Consider the following 24,149-nt stretch of genomic DNA (forward strand, 5'->3'; position numbering starts at 1 on the left):
GCACAGGTGGATACATCACCACCATGACCTTAGCAGTGAAGACAAGTGCTGATCTATTGGTGTCTGATTTCACTGGGCACCCTCTTGAATCCTTAAGAGGGGACCCCCAGCAGCAAGAATCAGTTGAGAAAAAAACGTTAACCGACGAAACCACGTTCAGCCAAACATCACCCTTTGATTCCCGGACTAGCATAGGCTCATTCAAAACATATTAATAGTACAAAGATATCCCTTAGGGCTTTTTGTGTTATCCTTAATAATCGCACCGCTGTACTATTTGCAAACTGTTAATAACGTATTCAATCAATCCTTTCTGCAATACCCCATCCCCTACCCCTTATTTATTCATTATTTACTTAGGCTACTTGTGCTATTTTGTTCTTTATGTTTGCATTTGCTTGTTATATGTGTCCAGTGGTGTAAAGTAAGTACATTTACTCAAGTACCGTACTTATAAGTACTTTTACTCCACTACAATTACTTTTTAAAACTTTAGTTACTTACTTTGTAGATTTTAATTCATTTGATTAAAACATACATTACCCACTTCAGCCACTTCATATACATTTCAGCTACTAACCGATCTACAAGCTCACAATGCGACACATTGTGCTTGTAAATCGGCTATTTTCAAAAGATTTGTCACATTTTATACATTTGAAAACTTTTGAAATGGGACATTCTGCATAATGAGTACTTTTACTTTTGTAGGCTACCTTAAGCCTACTATATTTTGATACCAATACTTTTGCACTTTTACCCAAGTACATTTTTAATTACGGACTTTTATTGTAACAGAGTAGGCTATTTCTACATTGCAGTAATGTTACTTTTACTTGTACTAAAATGTAGTAATTTTTCCACCACTGAACAAAGTACAAACAAAAAAACTCCTCTAGAGGTGAACCAGTCTGTCCAGTGTGAACGTCATAACGTCCCAAGCGGTTTATCTCGCGCTGGTTTCTATTTTCTGCTCTATGCTCAGATCCGGTCCAGATCCCGCCTACTGTACCTGCCAAACCTTGACATCCACACCATAGAGTTATACACCGTTTCCGTATCCTTTTTAAACCAGATGTGCAAACGGCAAAGTCAATCGATCTCCCAAAGTACGTGCCTCAAACTGTCCAATGAGCTGAGGGCTCGTGAGCGTGAACAGCCAATCCCAGCACAGAGGGCGGGAGATGCTGGAAGAGAGCAGCGTTGCCATGTCTGCTTATTATAAGCGATGTTGGGCGTGTTTATTTTGTAACGTTGCTTGTAAATATTAATATTGGTGGTTGCGTTTTTGGGCTTGTTTCCTAATGTTGTTTAAACCAGTGTTCATCTAGTGTCCATCTGAAAATATTTTGTGCCAGGGATTCCCCATACAAGATTTGTGTTGTTAAAATGTTTCAAAACGAATCAATTTGTTTTTCACATTTTCTTTAAGATCTTTTTGAAAATAGCAGATCTGCAAGCTCATGTGAGCTTGTATAGCTGCTATTTTCAACTAGCCACTGCATATAAGTTTAAAGTGCCCATGTGGCATAAATTATGCGACTATTATGCCGCATGATAGTCGCTTCTTTTGGGCTTGTTTTCCCAGACATTCTCTCTAAAAACCTGGCAACCCTGTCAGTCTGTCTTCAGAGTATCAAGATGGCGTCGAGGGCACCAGGTAACATTCTCTCCCCTTCTCTCTGACATGTATTTACTGTTTATCTGTACACCTATAACGCCTATAAACACACCATATATCAGTTTATTATTCATATGAATGTGTTTTATTTAATAATTCTAGTGCTCGGTAACGTTACATGAGGTTATGTTGTATGTGGGGTCACTCTTCTCCAGTGTGTATGTCCTCTAACTATCCATGCTAACGTGGCTAGGCTAACGTTACGAAAATAGCAGATCTACAAGCTCACAAGGCGTCGCGGACGCAACGCCTTGTGAGCTTGTAGATCTGCTATTTTCACGCAGACGTACGACGAAGTCAGGCTTTCTAGCAGTCTTTATAGATCTCTTGTCTTTACTTGATGGGGACTAATATATTATTATGATGTTATTTACTGTCTGGATTGATTATATCTGGCCTTATATATTAATATATTATGATTTACTGTCTGGTTTGATCATATCTGATCTTATATATTAATATATTATATTATTTACTGTCTGGTTTGATTATATCTGGTCTTATGTATTAATGTATTATGATTTACTGTCTGGTTTGATTATATCTGGTCTTATGTATTAATATATTATGATTTACTGTCTGGTTTGATTATATCTGGCCTTATATATTACTATATTATATTATTTACTGTCTGGTTTGATTATATCTGGTCTTATATATTAAATGAATTTATTATTTATTGTCTGGTTTGATTATATCAGATATAATCGAGGCCGAAGGACAAGTGCCTGAAAAGGTTAATGTCAAGCCCTGGTATCTGGACTTGCATTGTTTGACACTAGCAGTGGTGGGAAAAGTACTCAAATTGTTAACTTAAGTAAAAGTATCATTATGCAAAAGTTTTCCAATGTATAAAAACCTTTTGAAAATAGCCGATCTACAAGCTCACACATTGTGAGCAAAAGTACAATATTTGCATCTGATATGTAGTGGAGTAAAAGTACTGACAATTAGAAATACTCCAACCGTCTAGATGGATTATGAATATTTTACTGCTGCTTATTGTCTTAAAGATGAAGCTGACGCCATGTATAACCACATAAACCCTATCATACTTGGTTGACCGGTATCCCCCAGGGCTCTATCCTTGGTCCGCACCCTTTTGTCTCTACACCAAAATCTCAGCCGAAAATAGCCGATCTACACTGCAACGTGTTGCGAGCTTGTAGATCGGCTATCTTCACTGAACGTTCGCCCACGGAATAGGAACATTAGGGTTCAGGTGGTTAACCACTTAAACCCTACACGAGTGTCCTTTCTGTTTTCGCTCTACATTAAATACCTCTATGTTGTGAGCTGCTGTTTGTGACCTGCTATCTTCTGCGAAAGCTTATTGTGGTTAAATCATTCCACTTTGTAATGTCGCTACAGTTAGTGGACAGTCTCTCTCGTGTCTCGTCTCGCATTTCAGTAACGGTTGCTCTTGTGTTTTTCTTGTCTCTTCAAAGTAGCAACAGGGAGGCTCCTGGTCGGGTTCCGAAAATGGTATTACAACATGTGTGGCTTCAACAAGATCGGTAAGAACAACGTAACATACACATCATCTATTCTAGAGCAAGGGTTCCCAAACTTTTCAGGCCCCCCAAAAAAAAATCATATTTGAACTTGGGACCCCCCCCACCCAGATCGGCTATTTTCACGTATGGAGAGTGCAAGTTAACAAATAGCTATTTTGTGTAAATATATCCTCCTATAATTTGACAGAGCTCTGTAGTGCGTGGTGAGGGCAAAATTCGTTCTGCCCGGTTCTCCTCAGTGGCTGGAGCAGTTGATCTGAATTTGCACATAGCCATTCACCAGTACCTTGTGCACCACAGCGAAGCCCGTTTTTCGATTTCACAAAAAAATTTGTGTTCCCTGGCTCCCAGGTTGCTAAATCATGTGCGCATATCCCCCCAAGGGTATGGTCTAGTATTTATTATTTTGCCACTATACATCCCTAAATCCCATGTTAGATTCAAAATGAGTAACTTTGTGTCAGTGTCATAATGATTAAAATGTCATCACATAGAAACAATGTTTTGACACTATGTACGTGGTATGACCCATGGACATTAAATCACACACATTGCCCGCCACTGTTTCTGAAAGTATATGGTTGCATAATAATGGACCGGTAGAATGGGGGAGAGGGTTGTACGTTTTGGATTAGCGAAGTTTGGAATAACAAGGTTTTACTGAATAACAACATAAACTAACACACATGATTCACATAAACAGAAATGTCAAGGGAAATAATCTGGCATGTGTTTTACATCACTGCTTCCTTAGCATGTCAAGGGCCCCTAAATGTATGTATTTGGCCGCTGACCCCCATTTGAAAATATTTTGTGCCAGGGACCCACGAGAAGCTTTGCGTTAACTGTTCAAAAACATTCAAAATGTTTTTAAAAAATAGCCGATTTTCAAGCTCACAACGGGTCATGATTTTGTGTGTTTAAGGTTTGATGCGTGATGACACCATCCACGAGGACGACAACGTGAAGGAGGCCCTGCGGAGGCTTCCAGAGGGCGTCTACAACGATAGGATGTTCCGTCTCAAGAGAGCCCTGGACCTCTCCATGAAGATGCAGGTCCTGCCCAAAGACCAGTGGACGAAATATGAGGAGGTAGGCCTCGATGCAAGGACTGCTGGACTTGTCGTGCAACAGTTAGGAGACTGTCACCATTATGAAATTAGCTTGACAATGAATTGTCACTCAAATAATTGCGAATGAACTATTTAATTGTGTTTCTGTCGGTGAACATTGGAACATAATGAATACAAATGACATTTCTGTTTGGTTCTAGGCTTCGTGAGCAAATTTGAGCTGGGCAGATATGACAAATAACGTATTGAATTACTTTATACTTTAGAAAAAAACTTTACTTGTGGAAATAGCAGATCTACAAGCTCAAAACGCCTCGCATTCGACGCGTTTTGAGCTTGTAGATCTGCTATTTCCACTATTTTTGAGAATGTTTGAAAATATAAATATATTTAACATGGTAATGATTATGACGATCATTATCGTCATTATGGATTATGCTAAATAATTGCGATAATCTCAAATAATTTCGACTACGTAATAATTGTGACAGGCCTAGGAGATGGGCCTCGATGCAAGGGCTTCTGAAATAGGGGTGCAACAGTTATGCTGCGTTCACACTTCACGCAGCTACAAACATACAGGCTACCATTTCTTTTCAATGGAAGCCGGCGACGCTTGCAGCTGCTATAAAAGCTACAACAGCTTCTAAGCAACAAAAAAAAGTTTAGCCGGTTTAAACTTTGTATCTTTTGTATCTGCCAGTGTGAACGCATCATTAATCAAACTGGTCAATGTAATCGGTTACATGGATTCAAGTTCTCAATCGCTTAATCGTGAGTATTTTAATGGGTCAAACTTGCAATAGAATGCATGTTCTGAAGCATATTCTATAAAACCCTAATGGTATTGGATATTTCATAAAAGCGATAAAGCCTAAAACTGTGATTTCTACCAACTGGTTGGCTGTGTGTAGAATAGCAAGAACATAGATACAGTAGGGTTAAATGGTAAATGATTGGGCACTCGGGTGGCACAGTAGTGAAGTAGCTGCCCACCACCGCGGAGTCTGTCCGTTCCAATCCACCGCGGTGCATCCGGCTTCGTTGAGCATCTTAACGAACACGATTGGCCTGTTTTCGAGGGCGGGGAGGGTAATATTAAGTCACTATACGATACGTGCTCCTACGGGCTGGGGGCGGCACCTGTCAGCGGGGAGTGTTGCGGCGGAAGGAGTACGACCTGCTCATCGGGTGCAGTAGGGATTCAGTGTCTTAGCAAAACACAGGCTTTTAAGTGGTACCAAAATCTCTGTTGTGATTTGAATATTGTGAGCCAACGTGTCTGTCTCGAGAGATTACACTATAACAAAAAATGTATATTGGGGGTTTAAATGTACAAATCCATATTGCAACAAGCGTACAAATTATTTGTTCCTATGCTTAAAGGAGGATGAAACCCTAGGCTGGTTTTTAAGTGAAAACAACAGCAGGGTAAAACACAGGCTGCATAAGGCTGACCTTATAGTACACAGTGATGTAAGCAACACATGTCCAGCTATTCAATTTACCGGTAACCCATTAAAACCGTGAAAGCGGTGTTATTTTAGATTTTAGCGTTGGCTATTCCAAAATAGCAGATCTACAAGCTCACAACGCGTCACTTTGTGGCGTGCCGCACTGCGAGCTTGTACATCTGCTATTTTTGAAGTTTTTTGAAAAAAATCAAGTGTGATAACTACTGTAGAAGGCATTTGTACAATCGGCCTCAGGTCTTAATGGGTTAATAATGTGGACGTGTTAGATTTGAGAGTACTGTTTGAATACTGTCCGGTTGCACATTGGCACACCCCTGGCGCTGGACACCGCTAAATCTAACACACCCATTATTAATTTGATTAGCTGCAGCTGTGCTTCCTGGCCTGCCATGTTTTTACCCGTGTGCAGTTTTTTAACCTGGACATGGCTATTTAAGAAGGAAAGGAAGTGTTCTACGCCTGGTGTGCTTCATTGATGCACCTGGGAGGAAAACTGGAGCCGAACATTCTATTGAATGTATATGTAGTCAATGAGAGCCGAGTGGACGGGAGTATGAACAAGCAGTATTTTTGAATGATTGCCACCTTTGTCAGATAATCGGTTTAGGAAAATGGAAGATATAAAACGCATTGTATTCTGATCTCTTGTTTTGCTATGTATGTTCTATATAATGTTATTGATGTATCTCAAAGAGCACAGAGAAAGTTTCTGGCTGGGCAGTATGGAGCTTTCATCAGGAGAATTGTTTCACAGGCTGTCAATAATTGACAGTCTCTTGATAACAGCCTATATTACTGCACGGTCAGAAACTTCCTCTGTGCTTTTTAGATACAGTACCTCAATACAATTATAGAGTGCACAACAAAAAACAAAGACCGCATTTTCCTGAACCGACAAAGGTCACAATCATTCAGTAATAGTGTTAATTCATATGCTTGCCAACCCGGCTCTCACTGACTTTCCATTGAACCTCCAGTTTGCCTCCCAGTGTTACAAATCCTTTCCTAGGTGTCCTTTCCTTCTTTACCTAACCTTGAACCTGGACAGGAAAACAAACTTGTTTCCTGCAAGCCGTGCAGCTTACCACAGCTGGGGCCTATTACATGAACAAGCGAAAACGGTTTTGACCAATGGGCTTGACTCAAGAGCTTGACAACGGGCACTACTGCTCATGCAAGACATAACTCTTATGAGGCGGAAGGGCCACGCAACGTTATCGGCCCCAAACACAGAGATTTCCAGTTGCCACTTTAGATATATTATAACTCTATGGTTTCACGCCACCTTAATCTTTGTGAGTGTATTAGCTGGCCTAACTTTGTGAGTGGACAGACAGGCATTTAATTATATAATATAAACATATAAACACAATAGGTAGGCTTATTCTAATCAAGGCCTTTACATTTTAAACACATATGCCCTATTTTATACTTTGTCGTCCGATGGTGTCGCACAGTGAAAATAGCTGATCTGCAAACTCGCATTGCACTGCAATGCAATGTGTAGTATTAAAAAATATAAATACTTTTTTTTATTGAGGGGGGAGGGCATGTCAATACAGTTTCAGAAAGAACGAAAATGAAAGATCTTCAACGTATCCTAATGAGACGCGCTGTGAGCTTGTATATCGACTATTTTCAGCATTTTTGTTCAACACCGTTATACAAAGAAGTAAAAAGTATTGCTTAAATGGTTAGGATAATAGATCTAGTTGAGTTTCACATCGGTCATAAAAAACTATTTGTTTTCCCCGATTGAAAAAATTATCTATAGAATAATCGCTACGGAAATGCATTGATAGTTGCAGCTCTAGCCAAATATGATGTAGTAAAATGTTTTGGTTTTAGTGACGGATGCTCATGTTGTCCTTGTTGCCTTCCACAGGACGTCCATTACCTGACACCTTACCTTACCGAGGTTATCCGTGAGAGGAAAGAGGAGGACGAGTGGACGAAGAAATAAAACAGTTGCTTATGGTTTAGTTGTCCTTTTAGTCTGGTGTACCGCTGTCCCCTGTTGTAATATAATATGAAATAAATTGTAACCTATTGCACTGTGTGCTCATTAAAGAAATGTACATTTTTTGGATCGGTAACAATGGCTAGGTTTTTGTCTTTTTCAGTTTTGTCTACAAACTATATACTGTACAAGAAGACAACCTGGAATATAGCATACAGCATGCCGTTTATTATATATGTCGGGCAGAAACCTTGTATCTCCATATTTCAACTTTTTATGTTTGTTTGTAAGTTAATACCGTACTGCGTCACAATACAGTGTTACTCTAAAGTACCAAAAATAGTCTATGTGAGCTTGTAGGTCTGCTTATTTATTTTGTTTAAGTGAAAGTGGTTACATCTGTCTTTGGGGTTTCTAAATACAGACGACTATTAACAGAACCTTGTGACTAAATAACTACATTGGATCCATTGGAACATGTGTTATTTTTTCCATTTCCTTTAAAGTGATAGTTTAGGACATGTGAGGTTTCCACCTGAGAGTGACGAAATACCTTTTTAAAAAGCATTGTACCTGAAATGAATCTACAAGCCATTCATCCAGCATTTATATCTTATATCCAGTATCCATCTCAAAATATTTTGCAGGGACCCCCAAAAGCAAAGATTTGAGTTAAAAATGTTTTATATTCAAAGATTTGTAAAAATGTTTTCAAAAATATTTTCATATGGATTGTGGATATATATATATTTTTTTTTTTATTGAAGCTCGCAAGGCACCTTGTGAGCTTGTGGATCTGCATTCTGCAAAAAGATTTGGTAGTAGTGAAAATAGTGAACTTGACCTTTGGCTCTGTACTTGGTCTACTAAGTCTTGAGGGTTTAAGTGGTTAAATGTCTGAAAATGCACAGTAACATGAATCAAACATTAATAGAAAATATCCTGTGTAAATAAACAAAAAACATTCATTTACACAACACTGATAGTGCTGTAAAACTAGTCTTGAAACAAAGCTTGATATAGTTGAATCTGCATTTTTTTTTACAATATGTAGTGGGGGTCCCTGCTTCATCTCTCAGCTAAGGGGTCCTTGGCCTGAAAAACATTGAAGACCCCTGTTATAGATTGTACAAGAAAAAGTGAGTAGACATTAACTACCCGTTTTGTTTTTAGTAATGGGTTATTCTTTTTTTTTTCCAATAGTTAAAATAGCAGCTTTAAAAACTCACAAGCTTGTTTTATCACTGAAATGGTGCCTAAAAATCTAGGTGTCTGTTTTCAATTGGTGTATATATCACTATGTTTTTACCCTATTGTGGGGATCACTATTGGTGCTTTCATAAAAAGTATATACACAATGACATTAGTGATAACTAATTAGTAATACCTATATAATTAAGTGGTATAAAGGCAAATCATATTACCCCTATAACATCACTTTACTGTAATGCAGACTTTAACACCAGGAAGACACTTTTTCCATATTACAATTTTACAATATCCAAAACCCCAGACATTATCTAGCCTCATATCACAATATGTAGTTTATATTTTGTCCAACCCTAGAGAGTAAATATGCATTGTGCCCGAAAAACTGTCCTATTTTTCCCAAAGCCATAGTTGTGAGACACACATTTTACTTTTATTAAAACTGCACTGTGTAACTTTCCTCTTCTATCCTGGATTTGAACGCGGTTTCCTGTGCAACTGCTGCCATTTTTACCATGCTCGGTGGATAAATTGAATCTTGACCTTCACGTAATTTTTTTTTGTCAGATCCTGTGTCTAGGGGAGACATGACCTTTGACACGATCTAAATGTCTACAGAAAAGCAGGGAGACAAAATAAAACCACCACAATTGTAAAATTACATTTTATTAATTAGAAAAAAGTTACATAGTGCTGCTATAAGTTCTAAATGAGTTGATCTTCATGACTGACTGTCCACCACACTGTTGCTTGCAAGCAATCAGAGTGAATTTGTGAATTCAGATATTGTCAAAAATAATCTACAAGCCCGTCAATTTTTTTTGCCCCTTTTTCGACTGCAGCTTTAGTCAAAAAGATCAGCTATTTACGGCGAGCGACACTGTTGTAAAATTAAGTATAAATCAGGTTTCGGTCCGAGGGTCCACACTGAGACACATCTTTATAAATCAGATTCGAAAGGTATTTCAAACCACCTAGCAATGTGGTTGAAATCGTTTTAAGGATTTCATTTGAAGCTTTAAAATGCCCCCACAAAAATAACTTTTAAAAAAAGGGTCTCTTTTTGGGTTACTGTGTCTGACTTCGGGACCTCCTGTTGTCCACATCGGTGACAGTCTGAATGAAGTTCCCCATGATGTTGTTAAAGGTCTTCAGCATGGACACTCCCAGCTCATTGCTGGTTTCGTTGATGTCCGGGTCGTAGGCGCCCGTGAGCGGCGTGCACACCTCCACGCTCCTCCCGGCTCCCGCCAGGATGCCCGTCACCTCAGCCCTGACCTCCTCGAACGTCTCCATGTTGTACTGCTGCAGGGCCGAGTCGTCCACGGGATACATGACGCTGTCGGGGTAGCAGTCGCGCGGCACCGGCATCTCCACGTACCTCAGGTGGGGGAACGCGGCGGCGAGCGCCAAGAAGACCTGCCGCAGCGCCGCCGAGCTCAGCGGGTTCCCCAGCAGCTTGAGCTCGCGGAGAGCCTGGCAGGGCGCCAGAGCTCGGATGAAATCGGCCACGTGCTCGTCCTCGACGCCGCACTCCTCGAGGACGAGGCAGGTGAGCGTGGCGGAGGAGTGGCTGAGCAGCTTCCGGAAGGTGTTGGGGAAAATGTCGAAGACGTCGTGTCCGCTCATGTCCAGGAGTGTGAGGGCCTCGCTGTGGAGGCTGTTGGCCAGGTACGCCATGTCCACTTGGTTCAGGCTGCAGTTGGCCACTTCCAGACAGCGCAGCGGAGTGTTGAGCGGACTGGAGAGACGGGACAGAATATGGGGATAATTTCAGGTTTTCAGTAAAAATGAATAAAACAATGCGGGCTTAACAGTGACCACTTAAAGGGATATTTAACTTAAAAAACACTTCTGGGATAATTTTTTGGTCTACTCTGGCTTTTGTGTACACCGCAGATAGTTTTTAAGCCGCTTGATTCAATATTTTGACATTTTATATTTGTTTGATCACTGATTGATTTGATCTTAAATAATCAGCCCATTCAACTTCAAACTCCATGTTAGAGTCATTGAAAACACACATTTCTGGTGACTGATATTGTGCCTTTTCAATATTTTAATAATGCCCAAAATAGGGAAGCTATGTTAATCAAATTAAAATATGCATAAAATAACTGAATTAGAGGCTAAATATGAATGTTAGGGGGTGTCAATTGCCATCCCCTCGGACCCCAAATGACACCCCTGGATCAGCCGGTAATGTGAGATGGGGAGTAGCAGGCTAACCTGGGACAACCTACTTTTTAGAAATACATTTCAGGCTTATTTAAGACACTAGAGGTTAGCCGCGTCCTCACACCTACGTCACACCGCCAATCCGACTGATATGCCCATATTTGGAGATCTCTGTATCTGTCAGTCCTTGTCCCTGTTATGCCCATGGAGATCCCTGATGTCGTCAGTATATGCCCATGTATGGGCATGCTGATATGTCCATATATGGAGATCTCTGTATCTGTCAGTCCTTGTCCCTTTTATGCCCATAAATGGAGATCCCCGTCATCAGTATATGCCCATATATGGGCATACTGATATGCACATATATGGGCATGCCCCCTTTTGTGCCCATATATGGAGCTGACTGATTTGTTTGCGCCTGATGCCATGACGACACATTGAGGTTAGACAACACACTCCATATTTGGTCGTAGCTGCATTATGCATAGGTGAATCATGGTGCCATGAGCGTGACGTCAGATGTCCGCCCGCCCGCCCGCCGGCCGGGCGGTCCTCCCTTAAGCCAGTTTTGATATAGGATAGGATGGGTGTAGATTTCCACATACAAATATACACAATACAGAAATGTTTAGACAATTACAGGCAAGTGTAGAAATGTGTCAGTGCAGTTCACCTGACACACTTATTGAATAGAGGGCAGGCAAAATATGGGCTTATTCATATGGTTATGTCTGAGTAATAGTGAACTCTATATACAGTGTTGTCTGAGTCATAGTGACTGCCCGTCCACCCATTAGCCAGTTTTAATGTAGGATACATGAGCCTAGTATTGTAACTACTATACTAAAACAAAATGTTCGCAAAGAAAACAAACTAAAATAAACTAGCAACTTTTAAAACAAGTTGAACGTAACTGTAATTGGTAAACATCAAGTCAAAACTATAATAAAAAAAACTATAATAACCTTATAGTACATTATACAATGTCAGTGTCATTTCTATTTGAGGAGTTAAGTATGCCCCAGTGATTTCTGGCTGACTTGATGTTTTGGCTGGAGGCAGCCGCCTGCATTCTCATACTGCTAACTAACAACATAACAAACAACAACTCACAACATGAAACAGGTGCCTTACTTATTATTATTACCATTACTATCATTATTATTACTATTATTATCATTACTATTATTATCATTATTACAGTGAGCTACCTTCATGTTAGCAGTATTTGCACACAAGACAACAACTAATCCCCTCTTACAAATATCAAACAAGGAGAGATTTAATTCTCCTTTACTTGCTGTTGTCTCTCTGTCTATCACTCTCTTTCAAACGAGATTCAAGTTTCATTGAATCTATTTAAACCACTTTGAACCTTGCCGTCCCTATGTTGGGCATGTTATCAGAGATAAACATGTTCAAAGCTATCTAAAATAGCGATCTACAATATCACAATTCGTTGTGATGCAGCGCACTGTGATCTTGTAGATCAGCTGTCATACGACAAAGTAGGCTATACATCTTTTGTATTAATGCGTGGTTTGGAAAAATAAATCTGTCCAATAAGAATAGACTTGCTAGTCTTGTTAAAATTACCAGCAAGAACAAAAACTTCAAAAAATGATGTTGCTATATACTGTAGGCCTACATAGCAACAAGAACCCCAAATGGGGTTCCCGGCTTGAAAGGTATAGTTACGTAATGGGGTTCCAGGTATAAATGGGTTAACGATCAAACGATCGATTGTGTTCTGGCTTGGATAAGTGGAACTAACCTCACTATTAAAGACAACAACTCTCTTAGAAGGATTGTGAAAACCGCCTCCAAAATCACTGGCATCCAGTTGGAGAGCCTTGACCCTTTTTACAATAGACAGCTGCTTATGAAGACCAGGGCCATTCAGCAGGATAGTGCTCATCCACTCAAGGCAGAGTATAGGATGTTGCCATCTGGCCGCCGTCTAGAGGCTCCTGGTGCTAGAAATAACAGGTATAAGCACTCTTTTGTACCTGCCTCGATTCATGCAGCCAACGCTGCTAGGAACAGGTAAAGAATGATATGTTGTTGTTGTTGATGATGGTGTACAATTAAGCACTTTATGCCAGCACTTTATATCATAGCACTTTTCTGGATGGAGCTTTTATTTTGTCTGACAATGGTGCACGAACAAGCACTTTATGCCAGCACTTTATATCGAAGCACTTTCTGGATGTAGCCTTTATTTTTATTTTTTTATTTCTTTTATTGTCTTTCTATACTTGCACTAGAGCGCCCAGGTCTCTGTTTATGCTATGATGTCTCACGTCCTTGTTGTCCTGTACTGTCTGTATGTTTTAAACTACTACTACCTCTTTGCTGTAAACCTAATTGCCTTCTTGGGACACTAATAAAGACCTTGAACCTTGAACCTTGAACTAACATAGTATTAAAAGTACCTATTTATCTGTATCACAACAAAAACACACTTTCAAGGTTTTAAAAGAAAAGAATAGTAATTTTTAACATAATTTTGTAAACTATTAATGTTATATTTTCATTAATGTAATTTAATTTAATTTAATTTAATTTAATTTAATTTAATTTAATTTAATTTAATTTAATTTAATTTAATTTAATATCATTAGATTCATTAAAATATTAGTGTTTTACCAATTACTTGCTTGCAATACCCTCGGCCCACAGGTTGGGAAGCCTGTGGGCCCCCACCCCTCCCCCGGTCTCTCTCTCTCTCTCTCTAACCTCAGCAGTCTGCGCAGGTGTCCGGTGAGCGTGGAGAACCCCATGTAGAGTTCGGTCAGGTTCCTGAGGCGCGCCAGCAGTTCCCCGATGGTAGCCAGCACGTCCTCCTCGTCCGAGCCCAGCCGCCGCACGTCCAGCGTCCCCGCGGGCAGCGTCAGGGACTGCAGCTTGGGCATCTCCACCCTGGACAGCAGCACCTCCAGGTGAGGAGCCTCCAGCGGGACGTTGTGCACCATCTCCAGCTTCACGAGGGACAGGGTCGTTATTGTCAACTATAACTTAAAAAAATGACTAAAACTAGTTTTAGTTAAACCTCACAAGACCTGAGGCCGATTCAACAAAATGCCTTCTAAAATCAGTAGTTCTCAAACTTTTTCATGCCAAGGATCCCCAAAATTATATATAAATACAATATAACTTCAGGATAGCTCTGGGAGGTTGTATTTGGTCTCCCTGCTCTTCTACTGAAACATTTAGATCCTGTGTCTAGGTTGGACATGATCTTGTTTATGGTTTGACACAAATAAAAAAAAAACGATTAAACATTGATCTGACTGGAAGGTCAATATGCGACTTCTCCCCTGAGCAAGCAGGCAGGCTCTACTAGCTCAGTGGTAAACATTTCAGCTCTGGCACAGGAGAACCAGGTTTTGTGTTAGAACAGGAAAGTCACATACTGTATGTAGTGCAGCTTTGGGTACTAAAAAAAACAATAGAGAAACCGTCATTAGCTTTAATCTTTGTCAAAAATGTCCGAAATGTGTCACGGTGCAACGCGTTGTGAGCTTGTAGATCTGTTATTTAGGCTGTTGCTCTGCCCCTGACTACCCCATTTAACAATGCAAAACAAACACAACCCAAACACAAATTAAGACTTCTCAAAAAACTAAACAAACTAGCAAAACCACTTTAAATCAAAGCTAAACTGATATTGGCCCGGACTGCTGGCTGGCATAGCGATCCGGGCACCTAGGCTACAATGCCAATCCCGACGGCCTTTGCTGCGTGTCACTCCCCATCTCTCTCCCCATTTCCTGTCAGCCTACTGTCCCATCAATAATAAAGGCATAAAAAGCCCCCCCCAAAAATTAAGAATACGAAATAAAATAAATAAACTGAAATTGAAAAAAGACACAAAAAAAAAGACGAAGAAAAAACGAATAAAACTGTAATAACCTTGGTAAGGGACTGCTCCGGCTCGGACAACCGGAGGACGTAGAACAGCTGCTTGAGCGCCAGGGAGTCGGCGCGGAATCCGATGAAGCGCAGCTTGAGCGGGCAGTGGCGCAGCAGCAGGAAGGCCTGGGCCACCGGCTCGTAGTTGCGTCCCGTCACGAAGCCGTTCAGACGGACGTCCACGGACGTCTGGAAGGCCGAATGGCTGACGTCGTCGGTGGCCTGCGTGACATGTAGGCCTCCTGTCACAATCATTACGTAGTAGTCTGATCGACGTATTCACAATCAACCCATTAAGACCAGATGCCGATTCTACAAAATGCCTTCTAAATCAGAACCTTTTCATGTCATCTGAAAATATTTTGTGCCAGGGACCCCCAGAAGAGAAGACATACAAAAGAATCAACATTTTCCATAGATTTGTGGTATTTTTCAAAAATGTTCAATATAATAGCAGCACGGCACGAAGTGCCACGCTGTGAGCTTGTATATCTGCTATTTTTGAGAACCACTGTTCTAAATCCTAAGAGTTTTCTGAAAAACTTATGATACTATATATATAGCTCAAATCTAAAATGACACAGATGCTTTTCCGGGTACATCTTCCGTGATCGTCATAATCGTTTCCATGTTGACATTTTTTTTCTCCAAACCTTTTCAAAGCTGATCTACAAGCTCACAACACGTCGGGATGCGACGCGTTGTGAGCCTGTAGATCGGCTATTTCCACTATATACTGTATCTAAAAAAAGTGAAGTACACAATTATTAAATGGCCTATTATATATGTTGATTATTCGTACAGTCAGTCATTTCTTTAAATGTTTCAGTTATTTGCCATATCTACCCAGTGCAGTTTTATTTAAAAAGCCTAAAAGCCAAATAGAATTTTCATTTATGCAAAAAAACAACTACAATTAAATCCTTAATTGCATTATTTGTATGGCAATTAACCGTCAAGTAAAATGTCATGATGGTGCGACAGTCCTACCTGCATGGCCACCAGGGTCTCATAGCACATGTGTGTGAGCATCATGGTCCTGGCCCAGCGGCCCAGTGTGGTCCCACAGGGACAGGCCTGGTGCTCCGTGTCCTTCAGGCCGGTCAGGTCCACCACGCGGAGTTTCTTGGCGTACGTGGTCGCAGGGCTCAGCACGTAATCCTTCACGGAAACACAAAATGTAACGCCGTTTACGTTCGTCAAGTCTTCGTCTAGTCCGTCCGGGGTGTTCCTACACTTTTCCATGCAAAGAACCCCCAAATAGACAAAGTATATTTTTTTTGAGAATTGATTTGCCAGTTTTTAATGATTTCTTTCGCCCCCTTCTCCTTTCCAATTGGTCACCCAGGCCATCAGTGCCCATACTCTAGGTAGGGTCGGTGAAAGGGCCTTTCTGTGTGGAGTTTGCATGTTCTCCAAGGGTAGATACCCTCACAAAAAACAAGCAGTAATCCTGTCTCTATACTGCCTCCCCCTGGTCAGCTGGGGCGCTTGATGGAGGGGAAAGGAACTGGTTGGTATAACGTGTTCCTTCCACGCGCTACGTCCTACCGGGGAAACTCCCCCCTGTCAGCTGAAAAGAAGCGGCCTGCTCACTCCTCATGCATTGAAGGAAGCATGAGCTCAGTTCGGGGCTCTCCCCAGGCTGGCAGAGGGAGAGTAGCGTGAAAAAATCGTGGGATTTTCAAGTTAAAAAAATACAAAAAAACTAAGTAATTTAGGGTTTAAGGGGTTGAGTGGTACACTGCCAGAGTTAAAGGAGAACTATGGGTTTTGCAGTCCAAGCAAAAAACAGTTACTTACCTTCAAACCAGTCAGAAAGGCCTCCAGGCTAACCCGGCAGGTGCGGGAGGTGAGGTCCAAGGGGCAGTCGGCCGTGCTTTCCAGCAGCCACTGCAGGTTGAGCTCCGGCAGAGGCCAGGTGCGCACCAGAGCACGGAGCAGCTCCGCCTCTTCATGCAGGTAGCAGGCCTTGAAGAGGAGCGGGTAGAGGTTAAATGAAACACAGCTGAGGTTCTCCACCGCGGAGGGACCGCTTTGGCTGAAACCCTCCGCCGCAAGGAACCTCAGAGACTGCATGGTCCGAAACCAACCAGGTCTGAGCTTCAGTCCTGAGGCTGGGTGTGTCCACCAAAGCGTTCCTCCCCAGCTGAGGGCGCTCACCTAAAAGAACAGATGAAAGCTTCCAGACGCTTGAGTTGGAAATATTTCAACTCTCTGCAAGCAGATAAAAACACCACACGTGCAGTGCAAAATAGACGGTCAGAGCCTCGTCACACTGCTGGCATTACCAAAAATCTGGCACTCCAATTGTAAACAATTAAGAACATACTTGGGGTAGAAAAAAAAAAAAAAAACTTCTTGGTGAATACGGCCCCTAAGGTTCTTAAGGTTGTCAGCTGCTGGGTTCTTAATGTGAGCTAATGGTAGTCAGCCACGTAAGCTCCATGTTTTGTCCCTTCTGGTCTTTGTTGACTTCCTCTGTTGCCGTCCTGGTCGCGGTATAGCGGTTTTGGGGCTGTGTGTTTGACTGTGGCGTGATAGGAATGAGGCAGGGGGCTCTGGTGGTCGGCGCTGCTAGCCCAGCGAGGAAGGTATTTTTAGAAGCAGCTGTCTCATGTCCTTAGTGTGACTCAGACAGGGAGTCTACTTTTGTCACCTTCAGCCAAAGCTTGAGCACAGCAGCAATGAACTCATGTATGAACCCATCCCGCTCTGTCAACCAACATTGAAATGACTGTAAACAAACACACCAGTGTAGAGAATAACAACACTAACTGATATATACCCCCCCCCCCCCCACACACACACACACACACACACACACACACACAGACTATGTACAGTTTATGTAACACATTGTGCGAGTGACAGTCTGACAGCAGCAGGGAATAGACAAGTTAAATGCTTGTAGTATCCAACGACCGAATGCAAAACAGTGTCAAAGTGTTCGACTATTACGACATGCCCAGTGGTTAGAACACATTATTCTGAAATGTAAACTAAAATACATAACAATAATAGTATAGAATCATATTTAAGGGAGTTTATTGTGGGACGTGGGTACATACAGTATATCTAAGTACTTGACATATGCAGAAATAATGCATTTTCAATTGATGAAAAGAGTTAGGTCGACACTATGTCAAGTTGAATAGCGGTGAGTCTGTGTGTGTGTGTGTGTGTGTGTGTGTGTAATTGAGTTACAGTTACATAGAGGTGCTATTCCTGTCTAGAATGGGGCCAAGGTTATTACAGTTAAGCAGACCAAACTTTCAGAAAAGCTCTTTGTTGTTAGCTTGCAGTACATTCACAGTCAAATCAAAATGAAGCTGGTTTTGCAACAATGGGGGAAGAACACGTTTGGAAGCCTGTAGATCTGCTATTTTAGGTTTCTAAACATTTGTGCTAAATCTCTAATGTACTAAAACATATCTTATGGGGGTCCCTGGCATAACATCTTTTGAAATGGGGCTCCACCAATTAGGCCTAATACCAATTACCAATATCAATTTGGGGGCAAAGGACATCAAAATGTTTGAGAACCACTGCTCTGCTACCTTCTTCAAGGGGCTACAGCATGTGTGAAGAGCAACGTGTCTGTCCCTCTCAGAACAGCAAGAGTCCCACACATCTGCTTACATAATGCTGTCCTCTTCATCAACAACAGGCAGACACACACACACACACACACACACACACACACACACACACAGTGGGCAGGAGGACTGGAAAAAAGGGTGAAGGAGGGGTGAGGAGGAGGGGTTGTTTGTTGGAAAACAGCATAACAATTAAGCCTGTTCGCGTTAATGGTACCTTCTGGTTTTTAGATGCTGTGGGCCTCCAAGGAATGTATTTCAATCCAGTAGGCTTCTTGTGGTGATAAAAAGGGCTTGGCCTTCATTTGTAGCTAAATAGTGGAGGTGTTAGGACCCAAAAATATGCCGTTGACTTCAAGTCATGATGCAAAGGTCCCCTTTGGTATGGAAGTACCTTAGGGCCATAGGAAAACATTTATCCAAAGAGACGAGTTAGATCACCCTTCATTTCTGAAATATACATGTTTTTAAAAATGGCCGCCACCATTTACAGCAATACAGCAAAAACAATATCTTTGCTTCTGTTAAAGCTATAACAATACTATTGGTGTCAAAGTGTACATTTTTGGGGTCAAGTAATCCAATTCAATAGGTTTCAAGGCAAAAAAAAACAATCATTTTCTCATTGCCATGAAAACAGGGCTAAAATATGCTAATTTAATTGGAAAATGTTGTTTTAACAGGGTAACTTTCCATTTTTTCCCCACTCTAAAACCTTAATTTAGTTTCCCCTTTGGCATGGAAGTACCTTAGGGCCATAGGAAAACATTTATCCAAAGAGACGAGTTAGATCACCCTTCATTTCTGAAATATACACGTTTTAAAAAATGGCCGCCACCATTTACAGCAATACAGCAGAACCAATATCTTTGCTTCTGTTAAAGCTATAATAATAATATTGGTGTCAAAGTGTACATTTTTGGGGTCAAATAATCCAATTCAATAGGTTTCCAGGCAAAAAAAACAATCATTTTCTTATTGCCATTGAAAACAGGGGTAAAATATGCACATTTTATTAGAAAAATGCGTAAATAACTGGGTAACTTTCCATTTATTTCTCCTCTAAAACTTTAATTTAGTTTTCCCTTTGGCATGGAAGTACCTTAGGGGAATAGGAAATAAATTATCCAAAGACACAAACTAGATAAGACGTCATTTCTAAAGTATTTGTGTTTTAAAAAATGGCCGCCGCCATTTACAGCAATACAGCATAGCCCATATCTTTGCTTCTGTTAGGGCTATGATGATAATATTGGTGTCAAAGTGTACATTTCTGGAGCCAAGGAATACAATTACATAGGTTCCAAGACTAAAAAACCCAATAGTTTTCTCATTACCCTCACAATGGGGGTAAAATATGCACATTTCATCAACAAAATAAGTGACATTAAAATGTTCCCCCTATAAAAAAAACTTTAAGAAGTACAACCTCTTATGCACATGCCATATGCTCTATGTGTGTCTGTCCAATCTAGGAACTCAGTCAAAAAAAAGAAAAAACAGCACCCTCTGCTATTTTTTTCCTTAAGATTTGACTCTGGGGGGGACCTCCCAATAGAATGTGGATAACAGGATGGTGGCCATTAGGTCCGCCCTCAGCCCTCCACTTCCGGTCTACGTGTCTTTGTTTACATTCCTAACGTTCCTAACTATACACGTTGTATCAGGAGCTCCAGACAGATTCAGCTGCAGAGCTCTGAATCTGTCTTGAGAGATTAGTGTCTGTCTGACTGTAGGCCTAAGTGTATATGTCTGACTGCTATCACCTGAGAGTTACACCTGTTGCTGCCACAAAACATAAATTCTGCACAAGGGACTGCGACAATTTGATTAAATCAGAGGTGACAGAAAATCTGAGACACTTTGAGGATCAATTTGAGGTTTGTATTACTTTCTCATTGAATACAGATTTTTTTTTATGTTAACTGTGCCATTATTGATCAAAAAGTGGACAGAGCAAGAAGAAGACATGAAGAGTCTGTGAGCCCAGTAAAAACACAGTGCATGAATGGTGGTGGCAAGTTCACTGCACAGGCTATACTCTCATGCTCATCATCATCCTCATGTGAATAAACCACACCGTGTTTCTTCTGTGGTGAAGTTGGCAACAGAAAGGAACTAAGGACGGCTTCCACCATGGGATTGGATCGAAAAGTGAAATAATGTGCTCAGGTGCTGGGTGACGGGTGCAATACGTTAGTCCGACAGACCATTCCTCCGACAGCGCATGCCTCCGACGTTTACTATACTAACCCTATACCAAACCCGAACCCTAACCCTAACCGCACGCGGATGCCACGTAGTCGGAGAAATGGGATGTCGGACTAACGTATGCCCCCCCTGGGTGACAAGTGTCTGTTAGCTAAACAAGCTGCTGGTGACATGGTAGCTATGGAGGCAGTGCATCATTGTGCATGCCTGACTAGGCTCTATAGAAAAGCAGAAACCGCCGTTGTGACATGACAGAAAATAAGGCAACACAGGTCATCAGAGCACATGTCCTCAATGAATTGTTTGAGTCAATCAATTATTATTAAATGTAACACCACGCGCCTTCGAGAGGATATTGACATCAGATCTGTGCGACTAGATCGTGGCTGGTCCCTGTTATGTTGTTTGATGATGACCTGTAAGCTGTTGTTGGCATGAAAAGCAACACATTTACTGATGTCTCCATCATCTTCAGAGCAGCTAAAATCCTCCGGGAAGAATATCTTCCGATGAAACAATAATTTACAGGTTCCTTCACAGCCTCCTGATTCAATCCCTCCCCTGCTGCAATTGTTCCTAAAGATGCTTCTGGATGGATAAGGTATTGACCAGCCAGCCCCTGAACCAGAGAAGTGCCAGGTTGCTACATCAATTGGGCAGCAAATCATTTACAACTCTGTGAAATGCAGATCCAAGAAATGTCCGTAGTGTTAGTTGTCACATAAGAGAAAGGGCACCACAGCTTCACTGTATCTGGCAATGAATCTGCACCTGCATACTGGCAGTAAACACCAGGTGGATACCATGCATAAGCGAGGTATGGTGTATCAAGTACAACAATGTGCAAACACAGCAGCAAGATTCGTGAGCTGCTGTGATAGGAGAAGGATATCGAACGGAACACAACCACCCTAAAGACTAATCATTGTGTATATTCCTGCACTATATTTGCACCCAGTGATCTTGGTACATAGAAATTGATCTATTGAAAATTCTGACTTTCAAATGTACATTTTTTATTTTGATTGTATTGCTGTATTGTTGTATTGTGCTTTTTGCTTTGGCAATGTAAACGTATGTTTTCTCATGCCAATAAAGCCCTTTGAATTGAATTGAATTGAATTGTATCATGTGATCGCTTGAAAACATTGAGTACAGTGATCAATCAGTGGGAGCAGATTGGTGTGGTGGTCCCACCTCAGGCAGTTAAGGGTGTCTTCACCAATGGTGGTTTTGACAACATTGACCTCAACCCATCGTCAACAACAGCAAAATCAGCCCTCCACGGGACATGCATAAGCATTCAGCAGCACTTCCCGTCAGATGACCAACAAACAGCCAATCTCACTAACATCCTGGTTCCAGCTAAGATGGGGAAGAAGCATGTACAATCCTTTCCAGCTCTCTACACAACAATGGATCTGGATGTTTCACTCCAAACTGATGTTCCTGCCCTTAATACAAACAGTCCTCCTCAGCCAGCCTCTTGTCCTCTCAGCAACATACTTGAAGAAGGCTCCCAGTGGTTGGAGAGAGTCACCGACACCTTGTGGGGAAAGACAACCTTGAGGATGAAGAATGGATCTCATGGGCTGCATATTATGCAAGCATTGCAGAGCCTTGTTCAGCCCCCCATCCAGATCATACATACTGCCACTGTTCACAGAGTCTCCTACCAGTCCCACTATGGCTTGGCTTGGCATGCAATGCAATGAATGTCCTCCTTCAATCAATCAACTACCTAAATCCAGGTCAGACACCAGTCATGTTAGCTGATCAACCCCTATTCACATTTGCCAAAAAAGATGCTCTGGAGTGTGTCTGGAGACTGGCTGGATGAATGGCAGTGGATGGACTACAGCTCTCACCAATAGTGGTATTACAACTAGTGGCAAAGCTCAGTCTTTCATTGGTGTTGACCACATCTGCAGAACCTGGTACATGTATCAGGTGTCTGTAGCTGCTCTGTACTTGTGATGAAGGCTTATGAGCGATATTTGGAAAAGGCTGTAAATGATGAGTCGAGCCCCCTCTTCCTTTTGCCCTTTGATGAATGGCTTCAATTTCAATTATTTTAAGGGACTTGCCAGAACTGGTTATTTGCAAGTGCAAGACTCAAATTACCACAACAACCCCATTGTCATGGTAGTAAGAAAATTATTGGGGATTTGTTTTGCCTTGAAACCTAATTAATTTTTAAAAACGCATATATTTCAGAAATGAAGAGTGATCTTATTTATCTCTTTGGATCATTTCTTTCTTAGTGCTCTAAGGTACTTCTATACCAAAGGGAAAAGTAAATCAAAGTTTTAGAGGAGGGGGGGTAAGTTACCCTGTTAAAACGTATTCTTCAAATGAAATTTACATATTTTACCCCCCGCTTTCATGGCAATTAGTAAAGCATTGGGTATTTTACATTGAAACCTATTTAATTGAATTCCTCAACCCCAAAAATGTACAATTTGACACCAATATTATTACAATAGCTCTAACAGAAGCAAAGATATGGGGTCTGGTATAATAGTGGTTAATTGTCGTCAGCCTTTTTTTTAAAACGCCTATATAAAGAAAATGAAGGGTGATCAAACTTGTCTCTTTGGATATTTGTTTTCCTATGGCCCTAAGGTACTTCCATGACAAAGGGAAAAGTAAATACAAGTTTTAGAGGGGGAGGGGTTAAGTTACCCTGTTAAAACGTATTTTTTTAATGAAATTTGCATATTTTACCCCCGCTGTCATGGCAATTAATGAAGTATTCGTTTTTTTGCATTGAAACCTATTTAATTGAATTCCTTGACCCCAAAAATGTACACTTTGACACCAATATTATTATTATAGCTCTAACAGAAGCAAAGATATGGGGTCTGGTGTAATAGTGGTTAATTGTCGGCGGCCATTTTTAAAAACGCCTATAAAAAAAAAAAGAAGGGTGATCTAACTCGTCTCTTTGGATAATTCTTTTCCTATGGCCCTAAGGTACTTCCATACCAAAGGGGACCTTTGCATCATGACTTGAAGTCAAATGTTGCTTAGCACCTCCACTAAAATATGGTTATGGATTTACAGCACAGTCCCTACTTTCCTCATAGTGCCTTGTCTGACTATATCTAATCAGTGTAATGTTATGAGTAACACTTTAGTTCGATGTTCCTACAACTGGAGAGCATAGCTTGACATTTTTGTTGACAATTGTCAAATACGATATATTAACTAATGTAGCTGGGGACCCCCTGAACCCCATTAAGGGCGCCAAAGGGGTCCCCACACCACTTTGAGAACCACTGCCACATGCATGCATGTTTGATGTTGTGGTTTATTGCCAGTCACA

The 24,149-nt window shown here is 41.1% G+C and overlaps 2 protein-coding genes across 2 annotated transcripts; one reads left to right on the forward strand and one right to left on the reverse strand.

Moving 5' to 3' along the window:
* The first annotated feature begins 1,598 nt into the window (after window positions 1–1,598).
* uqcrb (ubiquinol-cytochrome c reductase binding protein) lies at window positions 1,599–7,845 on the forward strand. Its single transcript, XM_084080092.1, has 4 exons — window positions 1,599–1,660; window positions 3,130–3,198; window positions 4,124–4,290; window positions 7,632–7,845. The coding sequence occupies exons 1-4, from the start codon at window positions 1,642–1,644 to the stop codon at window positions 7,707–7,709; spliced, it is 333 nt and encodes a 110-aa protein (XP_083936218.1). The 5' UTR covers window positions 1,599–1,641; the 3' UTR covers window positions 7,710–7,845.
* A 1,639-nt stretch (window positions 7,846–9,484) lies between these two features.
* On the reverse strand, window positions 9,485–17,542 carry lrrc14b (leucine rich repeat containing 14B). The gene is made up of 5 exons (XM_084081520.1): window positions 16,815–17,542; window positions 16,002–16,172; window positions 15,012–15,233; window positions 13,836–14,077; window positions 9,485–10,656 (listed from the first exon to the last, which is right to left on the reverse strand). The coding sequence occupies exons 1-5, from the start codon at window positions 17,088–17,090 to the stop codon at window positions 9,984–9,986; spliced, it is 1,584 nt and encodes a 527-aa protein (XP_083937646.1). The 5' UTR covers window positions 17,091–17,542; the 3' UTR covers window positions 9,485–9,983.
* Window positions 17,543–24,149: the final 6,607 nt, after the last annotated feature.

The sequence above is a fragment of the Gymnoscopelus microlampas genome (assembly GCF_963454915.1).
Source record: "Gymnoscopelus microlampas genome assembly, chromosome: 15".
In the NCBI taxonomy this organism is placed as follows: Eukaryota; Metazoa; Chordata; class Actinopteri; order Myctophiformes; family Myctophidae; genus Gymnoscopelus; species Gymnoscopelus microlampas.

Coding starts and splice junctions, on each gene's coding strand:
- uqcrb (XM_084080092.1), top strand. Junction 3,199..4,123: donor GTGTGGCTTCAACAAGATCG/GTAAGAACAACG, acceptor TGTGTGTTTAAG/GTTTGATGCGTGATGACACC. Junction 4,291..7,631: donor AGTGGACGAAATATGAGGAG/GTAGGCCTCGAT, acceptor TGCCTTCCACAG/GACGTCCATTACCTGACACC.
- lrrc14b (XM_084081520.1), bottom strand. CDS start 17,090: ATGCAGTCTCTGAGGTTCCTTGCGGCGGAGGGTTTCAGCCAAAGCGGT. Junction 15,234..16,001: donor AGACCCTGGTGGCCATGCAG/GTAGGACTGTCG, acceptor CATGTCACGCAG/GCCACCGACGACGTCAGCCA. Junction 14,078..15,011: donor CGGAGCAGTCCCTTACCAAG/GTTATTACAGTT, acceptor TCCCTCGTGAAG/CTGGAGATGGTGCACAACGT.